The sequence below is a fragment of the Rhineura floridana genome, chromosome 4 (assembly GCF_030035675.1).
Source record: "Rhineura floridana isolate rRhiFlo1 chromosome 4, rRhiFlo1.hap2, whole genome shotgun sequence".
In the NCBI taxonomy this organism is placed as follows: Eukaryota; Metazoa; Chordata; class Lepidosauria; order Squamata; family Rhineuridae; genus Rhineura; species Rhineura floridana.
Window position 1 is genome coordinate 204,807,865 of NC_084483.1, and position 22,385 is coordinate 204,830,249.

The 22,385-nt window shown below is 49.9% G+C and overlaps 1 protein-coding gene across 1 annotated transcript in view; it reads left to right on the plus strand.

Moving 5' to 3' along the window:
• Positions 1-11,050: 11,050 nt before the first annotated feature.
• The window catches only part of XKR6 (XK related 6), a 216,668-nt gene continuing 205,333 nt past the window's right edge, over positions 11,051-22,385 (plus strand). Inside the window, exon 1 of the mRNA XM_061626499.1 lies at positions 11,051-11,835. Coding sequence (XP_061482483.1) covers positions 11,051-11,835 — 785 coding nt within the window. The remainder of the gene's footprint in view (positions 11,836-22,385) is intronic.

The window sequence follows — 22,385 nt, forward strand, 5'->3', positions numbered from 1 at the left end:
GTGGGTGTTAGAACAAATTAAACCAGAACTGTCACTAGAAGCTAAAATGATGAAACTGAGGTGATCATACTTTGGACACATCATGAGAAGACATGATTCACTAGAAAAGACAGTAATGCTGGGAAAAACAGAAGGGGGTAGAAAAAGATTAAGGCCAAACAAGGGATGGGTTGATTCCATAAAGGAAGCCACAGACCTGAACTTACAAGATCTGAACAGGGAGGTTCACGACAGATGCTCTTGGAGGTCACTGATTCATAAGGTCGCCATAAGTCATGATCGACTTGAAGGCACATAACAACAACAACAAAAACTAGAGAAAACAAATACATTTTTATCACACAGTAGAGCCCCAATAAATAACACCACAAAATATCACAATATAGCTCAAATCTCAAATCAGTCTAAACGTAACCTAGTCTCCAAAAACTAGAGGCAAATATATTTTTATCACACAGTAGATCCCCATCATTGGTACTACCATCCATGTCTCCAAGAGGAGAATGTTCCACCGCTGGGGCACCACTACAGAGAAGACCCTTTTACTTATTTATTTAACCAAAATTTATATACTGCTTGATTGTGAAAAACCTCTAAATGGTTTACTGTTTCACGGGGGAAATCTGTTAGTGTTGCAACACACACTGGTTTCATCAGGAAATCATACACCCACAAGCTTGCTCCTCCACTTTCAGCTACATATTTTTAAACACCACTGAGTCAGTACCATGGACAGAGGACTGGGTCTCTAGTTCAGCACTATGGACAGCAGTCCTGCATGTTCTTTGTAGGCGTTGGGAGGTGAAGAACAACTTTGCGTCTGAAAGATGAATCTGAAGGTGGTCAACCCTCCACGGGCTACATTGACAGGTTGGCGGGTCTGCCTACATGTCAGTCACCTGATGTCATATGCAGGGCGGGGAGAGGAAAAGCCCTGCCTGCAAAGAAACAGTCATGAGTGGGCTCCTGATTGTTCCTTTGCAGCCCTGGGTTTTTATTTAGCACTGTTTGACTTTGGTGCCTTACCCTGTCTCTGGGCAGGGATCGGATACCCCCGGGAGTGTTTGGGAGCTCCCAAATGTAGCAGACCCCAGCCAAAGGCAGCACAACAAGGTAAGGAGCCAGATTCAAGCTGCCTTTGCAGCCATGCCTTGAATTTGGCAGTGTTTGAAGGTGCAGCTTTGCCTGTCCTGTGCCTGATGTCATATGATATCAGGCGATGGACAGGTGGGTGTGGCTTGGCCAAAAGAGCCTCACGGGTGAAATGGGGAGCTCTGGTGAGCCTATGGGCTGAAGGTTCCCCACTGCTGATGTATGGCATGATCTCCATCCATCTCCTTGCCTCTTCAAAGTAGCTTGTGTGTGTGTGCGCGTGTGTGTGTGTGGTGTGTCCCCCTGTACCCACATAGTTCAATGCCTTTGGGCTCCTGCCGGGAGGAAAGGTGGGATATAAATCAAATAATCAATCAATCAATGCCTTTCCTTCCTTCTGTTCTCCCAGACATTGCCAATAAATAAATGAATCGCAATTCTTTCAAAGCCTTCCCAGCCACCCTCAGAAATAAAACATGCATCTTCATTAGGTTGAATGCCACTACCTCTCCCTCGAGTTTTGCGTACAGCCTGGAGATTGGTGGTGGACACAAAGGGCCAGATTAATACATTTTGATGGCCAGCAATTTGGCCAAGCCACTGGAATCTGGATCGCAACCAAACTTGCCAATAGTGGATGGAAAGAGGCAGCTTTTGCCATCTGAATGTAAACAGAAGGAGATGATCTGAGTTTTGGAACGCCTTGGAAAAAGTTGCTAAGACAGTCTACTGACTGGCAGAAAGAAATAGATTATAAGACCTCGGGCCCAACCTGGCCTTAATATGAGCACGTCTCTTAATGGGCCCTTCTCTGTGTCCTATCTAGAGTGGAGGCATGATGGATGGCAACAAAAGACAGGGCCTTCTCAGTGGCTGCACCAATATTGTGGATCACCTTAGCAACATGGGAAACTGAGTTATACATGGGAAAATGAGACATTCCCCGTCCTACCTGGAGACATTACAAATTGACCTGAGGACCTTCTGCATGCAAAGGAGGTGATTTACCACTGGGCTACAGCCCTTTGGCCCATAAAGCAATAAAGCAAATATGGCTTCTTCTCCAGCTGCATTTTGCCAGTTGGTATTTTATTCCAGCAGATTTGTTTCCTGCTAAGTATCTGCTATTTTATGTAAAGGCTGTTTTATCTGTGGTCGCTGCCTTTGTTGTATTTTAATATGGTATATTTTTAATTTTGTATTTTATGACAGTATGATTATAAATTGTTGTAAGGTGCCCTGAGTAATGCACAGGCACTAGAAGATTGGGGTATAAGTCTATAAATAGGTAAATAAGTAAATATCACTCAGCAGTGATATATGGTGCAATAGCAACAGGAGATCACTACTCTATCAGACCAAAGCTCCATCTAGAGCATCTTGTTTCCAAAAGTGGCCAGTTCGGTGCTCCCAGAAAACCTGCAAGCAAAGCATGAAGATGGTAGCTGTCTCCTGCTGTTGCTCTCTAGCAAGGAGCATTCAGGGGTACATTGCCTCTGAAGCTTGAGGCTCCATTCTACTCAGAGCGTTTAAACAAGTTGTGTTATTGTTACTTCTGAAAATCTGGGCATCTCAGTTTTTGGGTCTGTGTATTACTGTACATCTGACAGAAAGAGGAAGTTTTATGCTGCTTTTATTGTTTTCTATTGTAGTTTTAGTATTTATTTATTTATTCTTTTAATTTTGGGGATCCAGACAGAGAATGCATGTTATTGGGCAGTCATACAAATGTAAAAAAACAAATAAATAAGCTAGAGCAGCATTTAGACAACTTCTACTACACTCTTTTGATGCATAACTCAGGTCAAGTTACAGGAATAAAAGAAAAACAGTGTGTGTGTGTGAGAGAGAGAGAGAGATTAAAAATAAATTAAATTTGGGTCTTCCACATAAAAAATCATGACTAATAGCTACTGATAGACTTTTCTTCCTCTGTGCATTTTCCTAATCCCCTTTCAAAACTTTTTGAGCTACTGGCCGTCATCACATCTCATAGCAGAAAATTTTATAGGTTAAAATAGCATCATTTTATCTGTCCTGAATCTCTTGTGAATCAATCCCAGAGAGAGGTGAACCCAAATTCTGCAGAGGGAGGGGTAGTGAGAGAAGAAAGGAAGGGAGGGAGAAGGATGTTCACTTTTTGCATGCCTTATCCCACCTCTCCTCCAAACAGCTCAAGGTGGCGTGCATGGTTCTCCCCCGCCTCATTTCATCCTCACAACAACCCTCTGAGGTAGCTTAGGCTGAGGGACAGTGACTGGCTCACCAGGGGGCTTCAAGGCTGAGTGGGGGGATATGTAGTTTGGTCTCCCAGGTCATAGTCCATCATTCTATCCCCTACAACAAGCTGGCTTTCATGGCCTTCCTCCCTGTCCTGTTTTTGCCAGCTGAAAACCCAGCCGAACTGGTTACACTAGGTTGGTTGGATGGACTGCCTTCAAGTCAATCCCGACATATGGCTACCCTATGAATAGGGTGTTCATGGTAAGGGGTATTCAGAGGGGGTTTCCCATTGCCTCCCTCTGAGGCTAGTCCTCCCCAGCTGGCAAAGGCCTGCTCAGCTTGCCACAGCTGCACAAGCCAGCCCCTTCCTTGTCCCAACTGCCAGCTGGGGGGCAACTGGGCTCCTTGGGAATCTGCAGCCTGCCCACGGCTGCACAGGTGGCAGGGCACGTCACTCCTGAGCCACTCCCTGTGGGGGCGATCTTTAGCTGGCCCTTGACACCCAGGAGACACAAGTGGGGATTTGAACTCACAGACTCTGGACTCCCAGCCAGGCTGTCCTCCCCGCTGTGCTATGCCAACTGTTAGCAGTAGATTCTCTGGATACAGTCATCCCTGTCCCGGCCACACACAACTCGCTCATCAGAAACAGCCTGCCCAGCTAATACTGAACTTCTTTGCTTTGTCATTGTCTTCCAGCCTCCAGGACAGTATGGGAAGTTGAGTATTTCAAGAGCAGCCGGCTGCGTCTGAACTTCACAAAACTTCTGAACTCCCTGTGAACCATTTGTAATAGGCCAATGTTCTTTTCAGTTCAGATGCCGCTGCTCTCGAACATAATTTCTGTATTTTCTATTGTTCCCTCACCAGCCTTGACTTCAAATGTTAGCAGCCTCTAACCCCTGAAGTCAATTCCATAGGGCTGAATCTGAGCCAGGGCTTGAATGTGGGAAGATATAGAATCATAGAACAGTATAGTTGGAAGGGGCCTATAAGGCCATGGAGTCCAACCCCCTGCTCAGTGTAGGAATCCAACTTAAAACATACCCAACAGGTGGCTGTTCAGCTGCCTCTTGAATCCCTCCAGTGTTGAACAGCCCACCTTTGGGTCCATTGTTGTACTGCCCTAACAGTTAAGAAGAGAGCCAGTGTGGTATAGTGGTTAGAGTGTTGGACTACGACCTGGGAGACCAGGGTTCGAATCCCTACACAGCCATGAAGCTCACTGGGTGACCTTGGGCCAATCACTGCCTCTCAGCCTCAGAGGAAGGCAATGGTAAACCCCCTCTGAATACTGCTTACCATGAAAACACTATTCATAGGGTCGCCATAAGTTGGGATCGACTTGAAGGCAGCCCATTTCATTTTTCTTTCCAATCAAAATCTGGCTTCCTGTAACTTGAGCCCATTATTCCTTGTCTTGCGCTCTGGGATGTTTGAGAAGAGATTCTGGCCTTCCTCTGTGTGGCAACCTTTCAAATACTTGAAGAGTACTTCAAGTCATCTCTCCCCTCAGTCTTCCCTTCCCAAGGCTAAACATGCCCAGTTCTTCCAGTCTCTCCCATTAGGGCTTTGTTTCCAGTCCCCTGATCATCCTCTTTGCCTTCTTCTGAACTTGTTCCAGTTTGTCTGCATTCTTCTTAAGGTGAGGCATCCAGAACTGGATGCAGTACTCAGGGTGAAGGGCATAACAATTGCTGAATAGAGGGGAACCAGTACTTCATGTGATTTGGGAACTATACTTCTGTTAATGCCACCTAAAATAACATTTGCCTATTTTACAGCCACCTCACACTGTTGGCTTATATTCAGCCTGTGATCAACAACAATCACAAGATCCTTCTTGGGTATAGCATTGCTGAGCCAAGTATCTCCCATCTTATAACTGCATTTGGTTTCTTTTTCCTAGGTGTAGAACTTTGCACTTATCCCTGCTAAATTTCATTCTGTTATTTACAGACCAATGCTCCAGCCTGTCAAAGATCCCTTTGAATTTTGTTTCTGTCCTCCAGGGTATTAGCTGTCCCTCCCAATTGTATATCATCTGCAAATTGGTAAGTATTCCCTGCACCTCCACATCCAAGTAATTAATTAAATTGTTGAAGAGCACTGGGCCCAGGACCAAGTCCTGAGGTACACCGCTCGTTACCTCTCCCAGTATGAGAAGGAGCCATTGATCAACTCTCTTTGAGTACGATTCTGGAGGCATTCTGGTAGCTGGACAGCCACCTGTCGGAAATGCTTTAACTTGGATTCCTGCATTGAGCAGGGGGTTGGACTCAATGGCCTTATAGGCCCCTTCCAACTCTACTTTCATTCTGTGATTCTATGAATAAGGCATCTGAAACTTAAAATTGTTAAAGGCTTTGTAAATTGATATAAGAATCATAAACCTGGTCCAGAAGCATATAGACAGTCAATGCAAATTTTAAGCATTGAAGTTATGTGCTGGCTGTAGTCTGTCCCCACCAGCAGTCTAGCTACAGCATTTTGCACTAGCAAGAGCTTCCAGACCAGGCTCAAGGGTAGCTTCATATAGAGCACGATGCAGTAATCAAGCCATAATGTTTCCAATGCTGTGGCCAGGCTATTCTGGTCCAAGAATTGCCCTAGTTGGAGTAACGGCCATAGCTGGTAAAAGGCACTCCTAGCCACTAAGAACATTACGAGCCTACTGGATCAGGACAGTGGCCATCTAGTCTAGCATCCTGTTTTCACAGTGGCCAACCAGGAGCCTATGGGAAGCCCACAAGCAGGGCTTTCCACGGGCATCTCGTTGGCCATTGTGAAAACAGCATGCTGGACTAGATGGGCCACTGGTCAGATCCAACAGGCTCTTCTTATGCTCAGTGGCTAGGAGTACCTAAGCCTCAAGTGGGTTCAGGAGCACCGGCAACATCCAAGCCTGTTATTTAAAGGGAAGCACCAGCATGATAACATAGCACGGTGGGGAGGAGATCCTGGCTGGGACTCCAGAGTCTGTGAGTTCAATCCCTGCTCGTGTCTCCTGGGTGTCAAGGGCCAGCTAAAGATCACCCCCACAGGGAGTGGCTCAGGGGTTACGTGCCCTGCCATCTGTGCAGCCGTGCGCAAGCTGCAGATTCCCAAGGAGCCCAGTTGCCCCCCAGCTGGCAGTTGAGGACAAAGAAGGGGCTGGCTTGTGCAGCTGTAGCAAGGTGAGCAGGCCCTAGCCAGCTGGGGAGGACTAGCCTCAGATGGAGGCAATGGGAAACCCCCTCTGAATACTGCTTACCATGAAAACCCTATTCATAGGGTAGCCATAAGTCAGGATCGACTTAAAGGCAGTCCATTTCCATTTCACCAGCATGATGAACTGGGCATGGAGTTTAATAGTAATGTATATTAGTTCACTTGAAATTGTTTTATGGGGCTCCCTCTATAGATGGCAATGTATATTGTTTCCTTTAATCGTAGGTGTAAGCCTCCCCTGCTGCAGTTGCAGGCCCTTTTGCTCTTCCTGATGAGTGGGGTCTTGGTGCTTTGATGGCACCAAGGCCAGGAGTGGCCTCGGAAGCAGCAGCCAACAAACCAGGAGACAGCTGTGGTCTGGAACCTGGTCAGCAAGGCCTCCTCACCATGGACAGCGATCAAGGGACAAGAAGGCAGACAAAGGTTTCCCAGCACTTCAGGAGCTTTGAAATACTGCTGAAACATTGACTCTAACACTTCAGCCAGTGGGTCAGGAGGACCCACTGCCAGGTCATGGGCTGTTTCAGGGTGAGCCACAGCAGTAGCACCACCACCATGCAAATATATGGTAAAAAAAAAAAGTTAAGAAAATGGGTCCCCAAATGCATGTTTGGGAAGAGTCTCGACCAGCACATGCAGCAAGGTGGGTTATTTTTCATAGGGGTCATTGCTGATTCATGAGGTCCTCCACTGTACACCTTTGTTACTGCAGCAGGAAAGAAAAAATCAATGTTGTAAAATGGAAGGTGGAGCATTGAAGCAGAAGGGCTAAAGGGTGGCTGGTGCAAACCAGAAAATCGGGCGGGGAGTATGTGTATGCGGATGCGAAGCTAGGATATTTCTTGTTGAACGAAAGGACAGAGAGAAAAACATGCCGGAAGGTGGTGTATTTAGGGGGAGAAAATGTGCCCTTTTGGGGTGCCATTTCCAGTGGCCAGGTCCCTGGAAGCAGAGAAAAATGAGGATGGCGTATCTAGGAAAAAGGAAGGACACATACAATTTTGAACTGCCTTCATCCTGACTTATGGCAACTCTATGAATAGGGTTTTCATGGTAAGCGGTATTCAGAGGGGGTTTCCCATTGCCTCCATCTAAGGCTAGTCCTCCCCAGCTGGCTAGGGCCTGCTCACCTTGCTACAGCTGCACAAGCCAGCCCCTTCTTTGTCCTCAACTGCCAGCTGGGGGGCAACTGGGCTCCTTGGGAATCTGCAGCTTGCCCACGGCTGCACAGATGGCAGGGCACGTAACCCCTGAGCCACTCACTGTGGGGGTGATCTTTAGCTGGCCCTTGACACCCAGGAGACACAAGCAGGGATTGAACTCACAGACTCTAGAGTCCCAGCCAGGATCTCCTCCCCACTATACAATTTTAGGAGGCATCAAATTATTGATCTACATTTTTAAAAAAATTGTAGCAAGGGCTGATAACTTTATCTCAGTCTGTATCTGTATTGGGTTTGAAATTATTTTTATACGTGACATTGTTTTAATTGTTTTTGTAGTTGAAATGATTTTGATGGCTTTTGTAAATGAAATTTTTGTAATTTTTTTAAAAATCGCCAATGTTTTATTGTTTATAGTTTTATCTCTTTCAGTCATCAATGTTTCTATTGTTAAACCGCTCTGAGATATTTTATAGGAAGTTATTCATAAACGGAATGCAATAAATCACCACCCTGATACTTTATGAGAGGGCGGTATATAAATACTTTTATAATTAACTAACTATAAACAAAGAAGCCTTGCCTTTCAGAATATAAACCCTCCCAAATTGGCTTACAGGTAGCATCCAAATGCGTTTAAAACACAGACACAATGAACACTTGTTGACATGACACAAGTCATTGGGACTGAGGGGAACGATCTTGCTGGAGCAGGCGATGGGGTGATCTCTACTTGCCTCTTTTTCCTGGGATCCTGCTCACAGGGCAATTGGGAGTAGATGTGTGTGTGTGGGGAGAGATGAGTCCAGCTTGTGCCAGTTCTGTGCTCCTCACCTTCCCTCTGGGAATTCTTCGGTGAGGGGACATTCCAGCCGGATTCTCGTGCCCCCAAAGACCATCGCGCAGTGGCAGAACATCTGCCTTGCATGCAGAAGGCCCCTTTCCCCTGGGGTTCAATCCCCAGCGTCTCCCAGTAAGGCACCCTGCCCCAAATGCTGCTTCCACTCAGTGTAGACAGTAGTGTACCAGATGGGCCAATGGTCTGACTAAACATAAGGCTACTTCCCGTGTTGAAGAAGGGTCATCGCTTCAGAGCAGAGCATCATGCTGAATACCCAGTGTTCAGTCTCCAACGGCATCTCCAGGATGCCCGCCTGAACTCCTGGAGGGCCTCTGCCAGTCAGTGTGGGCAATACTGTGCTAGATGGACCAGTTGTCTGACTCAGTGTAAGGGCAGCTGACTCTGTGCCTCTTCTCTCTCTCTCTCTCTGCTGTTTTCTCTATCCGTTCCCCTTTGGTACCCTAGTCCTTTGCACATCCCTCCGCTCCCCGGACTCCTCTGTCCTCCCTGCCTCCTATCCTGGGAACGCCTCACCTCCTTGGCACCTGTCTGGCTGCCCCGCACTGCCCTCTACTTCAGCTCTTGAGAAAGGCTCAGCCCCATCACACACATATGTTCAAAGGGATCTGTCACCTCTGCTGTTTTCTCTGACACTGAGCCAGAAGGGCAGGCAAGTGTGTGCAGCACCTAGTCTTTGTAAGCCCTTCAGAAATAAAATCGTCCCAATGTTGATCTCCCCCCCCCCCGAACAATGATGGGAGTTCTGGGTTCCTGGGGCTTGGCTGATCACTGCCTTAGAATCATAGAACAGTAGCATTGGAAGGGGCCTCTAAGGCCATCCAGTCCAACCCCGTGCTCAATGTAGGAATCCAAATCAAAGCATTCCTGACAGATGGCTGTCCAGCTGCCTCTTGGATGCTTCCAGTAGTCATTAGACATAGTCATGGAGGAGAAGGTCATCATAGAATCATAGAACAGTAGCGTTGGAAGGGGCCTCTAAGGCCATCCAGTCCAACCCCGTGCTCAATGCAGGAATCCAAATCAAAGCATTTCCGACAGATGGCTGTCCAGCCTCCTCTTGAATGCCTCCAGTGTTGGAGAGCCCACTACCTCTCTAGGTCATTGATTCCATTATCGTATGACTCTAATAGTTAGGAAGTTTTTCCTGAGGTCCAGTCGAAATCTGGCTTCCTGCAACTTGAGCCCATTATTCCGTGTCTTGCACTCCCTTAGACAGTTCTGCAGTCGGGGAGGGCGAGACTGTGGGGCAGCCATTGCGGCAGCTGATGGGTTTGTCAAGGCGCCAGAGAGCCTCTGCCCCACGCCCAGTCCATGGGGCTGTGCCCCCCACATTGGCTGCTAAGGTGAAGGAGCAAAACGGTGGCATGTGCCAGAGCTGGGATGGCGCCTGGGCCAAGGGGCGGAGAGGAAGTGCGGAAACGGAGATCTAGGGCATTCGTGCAGCTGTTGCTCCCCCTCCCGCCCCCGAAGGGACCCGAGCTGGGTGCCAAGATCCCCACACTGAGAACGGGGCGCTGGACGAGATGGGGCTTTAGCCTGATCCAGCAGCCCTGGCCTTATGGTCCGGGGGTCATTGAGGGGATGGTGCGGGAAGGATCCAGCGCTGCTGCTCCTGCCGGCTGTCGTGGGGGCTGTGGAAAAACCCGGGGAGAGGCCCAGAGGCAGAAGGGGTGCAGCCCGGAGCCCAATCCCCCGGTAGGTGGGCCCCGTGGGAAAGGAAGACCCGGGTCATCCTTCGGGAAGGGCGCTCTTGCAGGCCTAAGCAAAGCGAGGAAGCCGGGTGCCAGGCAGGCTGCGTGCCCGCGCCTGGAGGGCGCATCTTCTCCCCTTGCGGCGGGAGTGCGGCAGGGCCGGGCACGGCGAGCCCCCCCCCCCAGCGAGAGGCCTCCCCAGGTCAGGGTGGCACCTGGCCTCCCATTGCGGGAGGGGGGCGCTGCCAACCCTGAGATGGATGCAGAGCAGCCCCCGTGTGCGTGACAGGGAGCCCGAGATGCTGGAGCCGGCCCGGGGCGAGGCAGGCAGGCAGGCAGCCGGTGCCCGTGTCCTCCGCTGGTTTCCCTCCTCTCCATCGCCTGCCTCCTCGGCTGGCTCTTCCCTGGCGCTGGCACTAGGGTTCCCCCAACCCCAGCCCTCCGCTCAGCGCCTGTGCGGCGGCGGCGGCGGCTTGCGGGGCTGAGAGGAGGAGGAGGAGAGGGAGGGAGGGAGGTGGGGAGGAGCGGGGGGCCCGCTCGGTCTTTAGCGCCTCCCTCCCCCGGAAGCGGAGGGGAAAGAAGGAGGCGGCGGCGGCGGTGGCGCGGCGGCGGTGGGGAGGGCATCCCGAGCCCTGCGGCCGGAGGGGGCCCGGGAGGCGGCCGGGCGGGCGGGCGGGAAGGAAGGAAGAGGGAAGAAGGAAGGAAGGAGGGAGGGAGCCGGGCGGGCGGAGGGAGGGGGGAGGGAGCCGGGCAGCCGCCGGCCCGGGCAGCAACGGGGGAGCCCGGTTGCGGCGGCGGCGGCGGCGGCGATGGCGGCCAAGTCGGACGGCAGCGGCTTCTCCCAGCTGCACAACCTGGACGACCACCCCGCGCATCTGCCCCACCACCATCCCCGCCACGCCGCCGCCGCCGCCGCCGCCGCTGCCTCCGCGGCGGGCCCGGGCTGCGGCGGTGGCGGCTCGGAGGACGAGGCCGGCGGGAGCAGCTCCATGCACATTTGCCACTGCTGCAACACCTCCTCCTGCTACTGGGGCTGCCGGAGCGCCTGCCTGCGCAGCCTGCTGGGCCGGGCCGGAGGGCTGGCGTCGGGGGCCGGAGGCACGGACCCGCTGGCGCCGGGCGGCGGTGGAAGAGGCGACGGCGACGGGCAGCCTCCCTCGCCGTCGGGGGCGGCGGCGCCGGCGGCGGAGCGGCCGTGGCTGGACTGCCTGTGGATCGTCCTGGCCCTGCTGGTGCTGCTGGGCGACGTGGGCACCGACCTCTGGCTGGCCCTGGACCACTACGGCCGGCGGGACTACCTGTGGTGCGGCCTGACGCTGGCCTTCGTCCTCCTGCCCTCCGTCCTGGTCCAGATCCTCAGCTTCCGATGGTTCGTCCAGGACTACACCGGCGGAGGCCTGGGGGCCGTGCAGGGCCTCACCAGCCGCGGGCCGCCCATGATGGGATCCGTCGGGGCCGGACGGCGGGCCGGGCCGGGGGTGCACCACCATCCCCACTACCACGGCGGCAGGCCCGGAGCTCAGCGCCTCTGCCGGCTCTCCGTCTGGATCTGGCAGTCCGTCATTCACCTGCTGCAGATGGGACAAGTCTGGAGGTAAGTGGGGCCGGAGGAGAAGGGGGGAGGTGGATGGAAGACAGAGAGAGAGAGAATGCAGGATTGTGTGTGTGTGTGTGTGGCCCCCCTGCAAAAATGGGGAGTTGAGAGGCAGGTTGGACACCCCCAGGGTCCCAATGGCAGCCTAAGGAAGGATGGCCTCAAAGGGTTATTCTGCATGCTGAGGGAATTGGTGTGTGGGGGGACTTTTAAAGAATGGAGCAAGATCCTGCCCCCCCATCCCCCTTACAGGTAGACACAGGAGGGTGACCCCCAGCTCCCCTCAGAAGGGCACGGTGGTGGCGGTGGTCTGAGAGGAGCACGGCCCCTTCCCAGTCTTTTGGGGAAAGGTGACCCCTTCCTTCCCTTTTGCACCTGGGGATTGGGGGGAGAGAGAGATGGAGAAAGGCAACTCCTTCCAGCAAGAAGGTCTCCCGTAAAGGAGCGTAGGCATGGCTGGTTTGACCAGCTTGGGGGGGGGAGAGGAGGCCTGGAGCGAAGCAGGGCCCCGCAGATGCAGAGCGCCCCGCCCGGGGCTAAATACACCCGCTGAAGGAAGGGGAAGGAGGACGAACCGCCCCCCCCCGCCCCGACCTTCCGGAATCACAGGAAGGGGAAGGGGATCCCTTTAGAGTAAGGGGGTGCTTCTCACCAGGAAGAGAAGAGCCCGAGGCATTTAGCATTTGGGCCAGAGAGGGTGAGCTGCGCTAAAATTTGCCATGGGAAGGGGTCTGGCGTTACCCCCACTTTCCAAAATGAGCCCTGCCGGCACTATGAGGCAAGAGGGTACCAGCACAAGAAGATAACAGGTTGGTTAGAGCCAAAAAATGCTCCTGGAACCTGCCGCCCTCCCACCACACCATTTTTTCGAGGAGTGCACCCACCCACTCACCCACCGAGCATACAGTGGGGTGCAACAGAAAAGGGGGTGCAGCAAGAAAATGGCAAGACTCGCCTCCCATGTTGCGCTAGTACAGTTGGGACATTTAAAGAAGGAATTGTAACCCCCCCTTTTGTAGGCTTTATGGACATTTGGATGAGGAGGGATCCTCTCTCCAAAGCTTGAATTCACCCCATAAGATGCAACCTGTGGGTAAAGTAGCTCTCAAAGCATGGTACAGCAGAGAGGTTATATTCTCAGGCAATTGGGATGCTCAAGGGCAGTGCCAGAAAAGAAATCCAGAAAGCGGGTCATCCAGAGTAGACCTTTGGCCAAGGGTTACCTCACCGCTACAGATCTATTCTAGAGGGAATGGGTGTTCTGAACACCCTCTAAAATGAAGGGGGAGGGGCTGTCATCTTGTACAAATTTGTATGCAGGCAATAGGGGCTGCCCATGGACATAAGTATAGGGTGGAGAATTTGGGCATTCTCCAAGATCTGGGGAGAGGGGAGGGCGTGCAAGGATGGGAAGCCTGTGGTCCTGCAGACTACTGCTAGGCCTACAACTCCCATCATCCCTGACCATTGGTGGTGCTAGCTGGGGCTGATGGGAATTGGAGTCCAGCAGCATCTGCAAGACCCTCTTGTATAGAATGAAATGCTTTAAGAGAGCACATGCCTTAAAATTGTAGAGAGCCCTCCTAGATGCCTCCTGGGGCAATAGAATTCTTCCACCTACCTCCTAGAATAGCCCTCTTTCGTCAGCCTTTTTGGACCTTTTTACCCAACCAAAACGTGCATTTTTGAGCCGCTTCTTGATTACTATTGGTATTATTTTTCCGGTATGCTTGCATGATGCCCGCACCTTGGGTCAGGCCACAGCCCAGTAGTAGATCCAGACCGATAGCCTCAGAGCAGTGGAAAGGAGCCCTTCATCTCTCCTCCAGCCAGAAGGTGCTGAGGTTGTAATGCCACACAGGCTTCCTTGAGAAGGAGGCCCCACTGAACACGGTGGGAGCTACTGCTTAATAAAGAAATGCAACAAATCTGAGGTGCAAAGGAAACATACCTCGCCCTATATATCCCAGGATCCAGAGAATGGAAATTGCAGACCTCTCGTAGTGCAGGGGTCAGGTAGAGAATATTTAAATGCATTTGACCGACAAAGAGGACCTTCGGAGAGGAGGAGAAGGGGGTATAACGATTTGAGATATCCAGATGAATTCTCTGCACATGCAAGCATGCACATAAAGTAGAGCAAAAGCGTGGGCGGGGGGAGGTGGCTCCCTCCCCAATACATGCATATAGTGGAAAGAGAGGGGCATCTCTGGGGAAAAAATCCAGAAGAGCCAGTGAGGGGTTTACCTCCCAGAAGGCAATATAATTCAGTTTCAGAAGGAAGCCTCTCTGTTCATCTGCTGTGCATAGAGCAACAGAGGCCTTTAGGGCCAGCTCCTAAAGGGAAGATTCATGCCACAATATCACAGAGCATGTACCGGTGCACCTGTCCCGTGTGCCTCACGCTGGATGGTGGGCACAGCATTTCCTGTAGGACAATAGTCACCTGTGAATTGACGTGAGGATTTGTGTATATGCAGGCAGAGGCTCCTCTTCCCCTCCCTGTCCGTCCACCCCCCCTCCCCCCCCCAAATCCACCCACATGGTTTGGCTACGTGAAGCTAGAGTAATGAGGAAACAACCTATGCCAATGCCAGGCAGAGGGGGAGCTGTAGGGTAGCTCTGGCTTCGGATTTTTAGAGAGGAACTGTGGGAAAAGATGCAGAGGGTGTCCTGGAGAGACCTTTGCTAAGATGGGAGCTGTCGGGTGGTTGGGTGGAGGGCCTTTGAATGCACCCAGGCCTGCCTTGGTGCTGTCTCCTTTCTGCAAATATGAACATGCAGCCATGCACATGCATGGAGCTTTGGACATTTTTTAAAAAAAATACAAATAATACAAAGGGGGGGGGTCATAGTGGGGTACCGAAACAGATGAGCTTTTTCCTCAACGTTTTGTGCAGAAATCAGGGTGCCCAAGTGATGCTGAGTTTATGCAAGTTAAAGCCAAGAGGATAAAATAAAGTTTGAAAGATGAAGTGGTTAGAAAGCCCTTGTCTTACAAGTGTGTGTGTGTGTGTGTCCTTATCTACATGTGTGTGAAAGTGGCAAATGGAATAAACTGGGTTCTTTTTTCTTGACGTGTGTGTGTGTGTGTGTGTGTGTGTGTTTGTGTGTGTGTGTGTGTGTGTGTGTGTGTGTGTGTGTGTGTGTGTGTGTGTGTGTAGAAGAGGTAGCCAAAAAAGAAACAGGAGGTGGTGAGGAGTTGGAAATGAAACAGAGATTTAATAAATGTGTTTGTTGAATGACTGCCTTTTAAAAAAGAGAGAGACTTGCTTTTTAAAAACTAATGAGGAGGGTGGAGTGGGTTTTGGATGGATTCAAATCATTTGATGTTGTTAAAGTGGGGGGGGGAGAAGGGAAGGCAAGAAATGGTTTGATGTTAGAGGATGTTCAGATTAATTGGAAGGGTTAAGATAGCTCCTGCAGAATTCTCTGGATTTGCTTTGAACCAATTTAAGATGGAGGCAGCCTGTTTGAGAGGATGGGGAGATGCCAGATTGGTGCTGATGGGGGGGAAATATTCAAGGGGAAAAATGGAGACTGCACAGCAAAGATGGGGGGAAGGGAGGAAGGCACCCGCTTCAGTGTGTGTGTATGTGTGTGTGTGTGTGTGTAGCTTGTATGAAACTGCAATCCTGGGGAACACAAGGTGGTGAAACCACGCATTGCAACAGCCTATATATTCCTTGCTTTCCCAAAATGTCATTCACACCTCTTTATGCAAAGCTAGATCCCTTTGCGTGGCATGCTTTTATTTCATGTCAGTGTATAAGCTGGGCAAAGCAAGGCTTCCCCCCTCCTTCTTCCGCGAGAGATTTCTCTTTTGCTTGTACCAGGAGAAAAACAAATCTGTGCCAAGATCGTTTTCCTCTCCCCCTCCTCCTGTGATGCACTCAAGTGCCAACTGCACACACCAAAGTAGCTGTTGGAGTAAAACACGGGTCTGGCATGTTATGGGTCTTTTTTTTTTTTGACAATGGCATGAGTGTGTGGTACCTCCTTTCCCCATCCACCCTTCTGAAATGTTATGCCTTATTGGAACTAACAGTGGGGAAATCCCAAGGACTGGAAGGCAACATGTAGTTGGATTTGGGAAATGGAACTGTGTGGGGCTTATTGTGAGAAGAGGACTTTCTGATATTGTGCTGATCTCAGAGGCTCTGAATATTCTTTGCAACCAAGTCATACACACCCAGAAAGGTTGCCTCCAAATTTTGCTCTCTGGAACGAGGGATTTGGTTTAAAACTGGAGTACGTTGAGTCTTCCTTTACGGATTAGTGCAGGGAGTTCGGTTTGGAATCCCAGACAGCCGTAATAGCTGTTGAACAAATACGTGGAGGTAAACATCATCAACCTTTTGTAGGTGTCATTCTGTATATATATAATTTCTAATGCTTCTTCACTGGCTGTTATATGACCGTCGCTTGAATTACTCCTGGGTGCTGCGGTGGGACTAATCCATAAAGACAGTGTTTTAAGCTGCTTTTGCCAGCAGCTAAATCATTGCGTGATGGCTGGGCAAAATGTTTGTGTTTGGAGGGGTTCCAAATGATGATGGAGGTGAACAAGGAAGGGCCATAGCTCAGTCGCAGAGCATCTGCCTTGCGTGCAGAAGGTCCTACATTCAATCCCTGGCACCTCCAGATAGGATTGGTTCCCACTATGAAATCCTGGAGAGCTGCTGCCAGTCAGTGTAGACAATACTGAGTTAGATGGGCCAATGGTATAAGGCAGCTCGGTTTAAGGTAAGCCTAGCGTACCCTCAGCACAAGGATTTCCACTTGCACAAGAGGACTTTTCCCATCTCCCATGCAATCCGCACCCACCCCAAATCTGCTCCAGAGGGTTGGGGGAACCCCTAGAACAGTTTTAGGGAGTGCATGGGGGAGGAGAGGGAGAGAACTCTTTGCAGAAATCTTTGCGCTGGCAGAATAGTGGCATTTTGGGTGCTCAAGAATATGTAGGCTTATCTGTACTGATCTATAACACTTTCAGGGGATATAGCAATATCTCACTGTGGATACAGCACTGTGGAGTATTTTTGGGGGGGGTGATTTTCTACTTGGAAACCAATTTTACGCAAATGACAAGGACTGACTGAATGTGAGGCAGGGGCCCAGTTTGCATGTCATGGTAAACTATATGTAATGGTTTGGTATGAATAGGCCAACTTGGGCTGTTGTGCCTAGGTGTCCAAAGTGTGGATCATGGTTTGTTTCACTCCAACAAACCATAATCCTCAGTTTGGATATAATGCTAAGCCAGGGATTGTGGTCTGTTTCGCCTGCAAGTTTGCAGGGAGGAGCAAAGCTGCCAAGATAGGCATGTTCATAGTAAACCATGGTTTACTGTAATGTACTAATGTGGCCAGCATCTGAAATGTCATCTAGGGAGGCCTTAGAGGAATTAAATTTTATCGTAGCTACAAGAGTGTTACTAGCCACAAAATAGCATACACCCACAATTTCTACCATACTAGAACAACTCAGTAAAACATGGTACATTACAATGATGTCTAAATTAATGAAAGTTGTATGATTAAGGGAAAACAGAAAAAGGAACAAAAATTGAAAAATCCTGGCTGTCACTCACAACATTTATGAAACAAAATGTTAAAATTCCAGTATTTCATGCCTTCTCGCTGCTCAAATGAAACCATCATGAAAGCTGTAATATTTAGGAGGTGATATGTGGAGAGTGATGGTTAATGAAAGCAGTAAGCAATGAAACTGTGTTAAACATTATAATAGTATATTATAGTTTTGAAAGATTATTTTTTGTGTATTATCTGATATATTGGTATCAAAGTATTGTGTATATATGATAAATGTGATTTTAAAATATTGAACAATTATAGAATGGAAACTTATTCCACGTGGTTATTAGCTGCAGCTGGTATTCCTTATTACCTTTCCCCAGTTTGCCTTTTTGGATGGAAAATGAAAGTTTTCTGGATGTTTTAATAAGGACTGTGGAGTCGGTACGCCAGACCTTCAACTGCGACTGTGACTCTGACTCTTCTACTTTTCTACTGTCCGACTCCGACTCTGACTCCGACTCCTTCATAAATGGCAAATGTATATTAACTAGTAATAACAAATTTACTGTAGTAAAATGGTAGCACAAGGCATTTCATCACCACCACGTGAATCCAGAGCTTGGAAAAGTTACTTTTTTGAACTGCAACTCCTATCAGCCCCAGGGATTTGTTATTGCTGGTTAATATACATTTGCCATTTATGAAGGAGTCGAAGTCGGAGTTAGAGTCGGAGTCGGTACATTTTTACCGACTCCGACTCCACCCAAAATTGCTCCCGACTCTGACTCCACGACTCCGACTCCACAGCCCTGGTTTTAATGCTTCTGAAGATAAAGCTCCTCCTTCCACCAAATGCTGATGACTGATGAGCTCTCCTGGGGAAAATCTTGCAGGGAGGGGAATGCAAGGATGGTCAGAGCCATTATAACTCATCTCCAGCTGTGGAAACCTGACCTCCTGAAATAAAGGCTTGGCCACACCCTCAAGTGACATCTGCCAATGAGAATCAAGGGTGAGGTGAGTGGCGGCGATGCCCACTGGGACTTGCAGGGCAGAAGGCAGGGAGCCCAAACAGTGGGTGGAGCCAGAGCCAATGGCAGGAGGAGCCAACTCATTCTAGTTCTGTCCCCATCCGCCTCCTTGCTGGGTTCTGCAAGGGGCAGCCCTGAGACTCAGGAGGAGGAGGGAGCTGGCAGCCAGAGCCACCCCCTGGGCTGGTTCTAAGTAAGAAGGCAGGCAGGAGGACAGTCTGAGGTTAGTTGCCACCCTGGGGTCCTTCTGGGAGGAAGAGTAGGATAGAATCATCATTATAGAATCATAGAGTTGGAAGGGGCCTATAAGGCCATCAAGTCCAACCCCTGCGCAATGCAGGAATCCAAATCAAAGCATTCCCCACAGATGGCTGTCCAGCTGCCTCTTGAATGCCTCTAGTGTCGGAGAGCCCACTACCTCTCTAGGTCATTGGTTCCATAGTCGCATGGCTCTAACAGTTAGGAAGTTTTTCCTGATGTCCAGTCGAAATCTGGCTTCCTGCAACTTGAGCCCATTATTCCATGTCCTGCACTCTGGGACGATTGAGAAGAGATCCCGGCCCTCCTCTATGTGACAATCTTTAATGTACTTAAAGAGTGCTATCATATCTCCCCTCAGTCTTCTCTTTTCCAGGCTAAACATGCCCAGTTCTTTCAGTCTCTCCTCTCCTCCTTTCCCGTCCCCTGATAATCCTCGTTGCCCTCCTCTGAACCCGTTCCAGTTTGTCTGCATTCTTCTTAAAGTGCAGTGTCCAGAAGTGGACACTGTACTCAAGATGAGAAATTAACAACAACAACAACAACAACAACAATAATAATAATTAAAGTGACAGTGCCCCATTTGCTCCCAATGAACAAACCACCACTTCAAGTTGATTCCGACTTCTGGCGACCCTATGAACAGGGTTTTCATGGTAAGCGGTATTCAGAGGGGATTTCCCATTGCCTCCCTCTGAGGCTGAGAAGGCAATGACTGGCCCAGGGTCACCCAGGGAGCTTCATGGCTGTGTGGGGATTCGAACCCTGGTCTCCCAGGTTGTAGTCCAACACCTTAACCACTACGCCACACTGGCTCACACCTGCCTGTTGGGAGTGTTCAATTTCTTGGGAGCTTTGCTGGTGGAATAGGTGTGTGGGTGTGGGTGCGGGTACTGAGGGGATGGGGGTTGCCTTGGCCCGTAATCACCTTGCTGAGTTGGATGACTTTTGGGTCCCCCTCTACCTCTGTGATTCGATTCTTTCCCTCTGGTTTCTGAGGAGAAAATCTGGCGGTGCTAGGGGTCCCCAACCCTTGCTTCAAGTAGCCTGCGAGCCCTTTGCTTGCTTCCTGCATCACTTTTCTACTTGCTGCCCAACAAGAGGGAGTGTGGCAGGAAGGATGTGCGGTGCAACTTGATGTGTCTCCTCTGCAACCTCTGACGCTGATGCCGTGCTCCTGACATAGGAGGGAGCACCAGAAGCTGACCTGAAGGGAGACCCTTGGTGTGTCTTGCTTAGCAGTGGTGATCGGTGCTCATTGGGACTGGCAGGGCCAGTCTGGGATCAAACACTCAGCCTGCAATGCAGGTTCCAACGAGGGGTGTGGCCTAGGGAGAGATGCCTGGGGGGCGCATTTGGCCCTGCGCCTGAGGTTCCCCAACCTTGTCGAGGATGGTGGTAGAAGGTATGGAATCACTCGTGGAGAGTAGCAGGCAGTCTGGCGAGCCTGTTACAAATTTCATTGCCGCCCCCAGATTTGTTCTATTGCTCAGGCAGAGACTCTGAACGTGTTGACTCATTGACTCGTTAGATGAGCGGCACCCAGACGTGGCACGCAGTTTTGTTGCTTTTCTGTCGGGCACACCTTTTTGTTTAAGCTGTGGCCACAAGTAGGTTAGTGGGTCATAATTTGCTGTGTCCTGAAAAACATACGAAGTTTACTTTGCAGCTGAGGCTGTATAATTTAATCCCTCTTCAGTCGGCGGTGGATTGCAGTGTAGCGTATCTGGGACTACATGGCTTCCCTGCTGCCCCTCTGGTGGACGGTGCTGGAGAGAATCGCATTAGATTCACGTTGAAATGCGCTAAGGCTCTGGCAGAGGCAAGTTGTTATGCGCTCAAGTACAACTCCAGAGTAAAATCAGGAATGCAAGTCTCTCCTGTTGGGTTATAATCCTACTGGTGATTTAAACCAAGGAGTAAAATGCCATTCCTTTAAGATGTGGCCCAGAGGAAGCTTGCAAGGGGTATTCCCCCCTCCCCCAGTTCTCTGTCTTCCTTTCTGATGACAGCTCAACCAGGCTTGTAAATAGCCCTTTTTTAGTATTTTTTTTTAAAAAAATATTTGCGGGATTTGTAGGTAGTACGTATGGCAAGAAGTTTAGATAGTTTCAAAGGAGGGGACTCAACAAATTCACGAAAGAGTGGTCTGTCAATGGCCATTCGCCATGATGGCTCTGTCGAACCTCCACACCCAGAGACAGTCTACCTCTGAATACCAGTTGCCAGAGGTTGAACAGATGAGCTGTTGCCTTCATGCCTGTGGGCTTCCCAGAGGCAACTGTTTGGCCACTGAAGGAACATAGGAAACTGCCTTATTTCAAGCCAGACCATTGGTCCATCTAGCGCAGTATTGTCTACACTGACTGGCAGTGTCTCTCCAAGATTTCAGCCAGGATTCTCTCCTAGCCCTACCTGGAGATGCTGGTAATTGAACCTGGGACCTTTTGCATGCAAAGCAGATGCTCTTCTACTGAGCTACGGCCCTTCCCTGTAGGGAAGCAGAATGCTGGACTAGATGGGCTGGCCTTTGCCAGCCTAGTGCCATTCACGTGCATGTGTTGGCTGGGGCTGAAGGGAGTTGTGGTCCAAAACTCCTGGTGGACACCAGGTTGGCCAAGGCTGGAAGTGCTGGCCTGATCCAGCAGGACTCTTCTTATATTCTGCTTTTCACCTGTGGGGAATTGTCTCCAGGGCGCACAGTGCAGGAGAACTTTACAGACATGTTTTTTCTTTTAGGATGCAAATATCTAACGCAGAGGTGTTTAGGCAGGTGAGGTTGCCAACATTTTTGCAGGCTCCTTTGCAAGCCTTCCTTTATCAGTTTACTTCCTGATCCAATAAGATCCAGGATAGGGGAAGAGGTACACAGATATATTAAAAATATCTAAAAGTTGTTTGTTTATGGAAAAAAACCCACCATAGCGTGATTTACAAAAGTAATAAATTTATTTTTTATTTATTTTATTAAGCTTATATACCGCCCGACTAGCAACAGCTCTCTGGGCGGTGAACATTAAAAATACAATGAAAATAACACAATACAGTATATCACAATACAAAACTGTACACAAAACTGTACAGTCTAAAATCAAAATATAATAATTTAGAATTAACAGGAATTAAAATGCCTCAGAGAAGAGAAAGGTTTTAACCTGGCGCCGAAAAGATGATAGTGTCGGCGCCAGGCGCACCTCCTCGGGGAGACCATTCCATAGTTCGGGGGCCACCACTGAGAAGGCCCTAGATCTTGTCACCACTCTCCGGGCTTCCCTATGAGTCGGAACCCGGAGGAGGGCCTTCGTAGTAGACCGTAGTGTACGGGCCGGTTCATATCGGGAGAGGCGTTCCGACAGATATCATGGTCCCGCGCCGTATAAGGCTTTATAGGTAAGTACCAACACTTTGAATCTGGCCCGGAAGCATATTGGAAGCCAGTGCAAACGGGCTAGCACAGGTGTTATATGCTCAGACCGCTTAGTTCTTGTTAGCAGTCTGGCCGCCGCATTTTGCACTAGCTGTAGCTTCCGAATCGTCTTCAAAGGTAGCCCTACGTAAAGCGCATTGCAGTAGTCCAGACGCGAGGTTACCATAGCATGTACCACTGATGAGAGGTCCTCCTTACTCAGATAGGGACGTAGCTGGGCTACCAACCGAAGTTGGTAAAACGCATTCCGGGCCACCGAGGCTACATGAGCCTCAAGTGTGAGGGAAGAGTCTA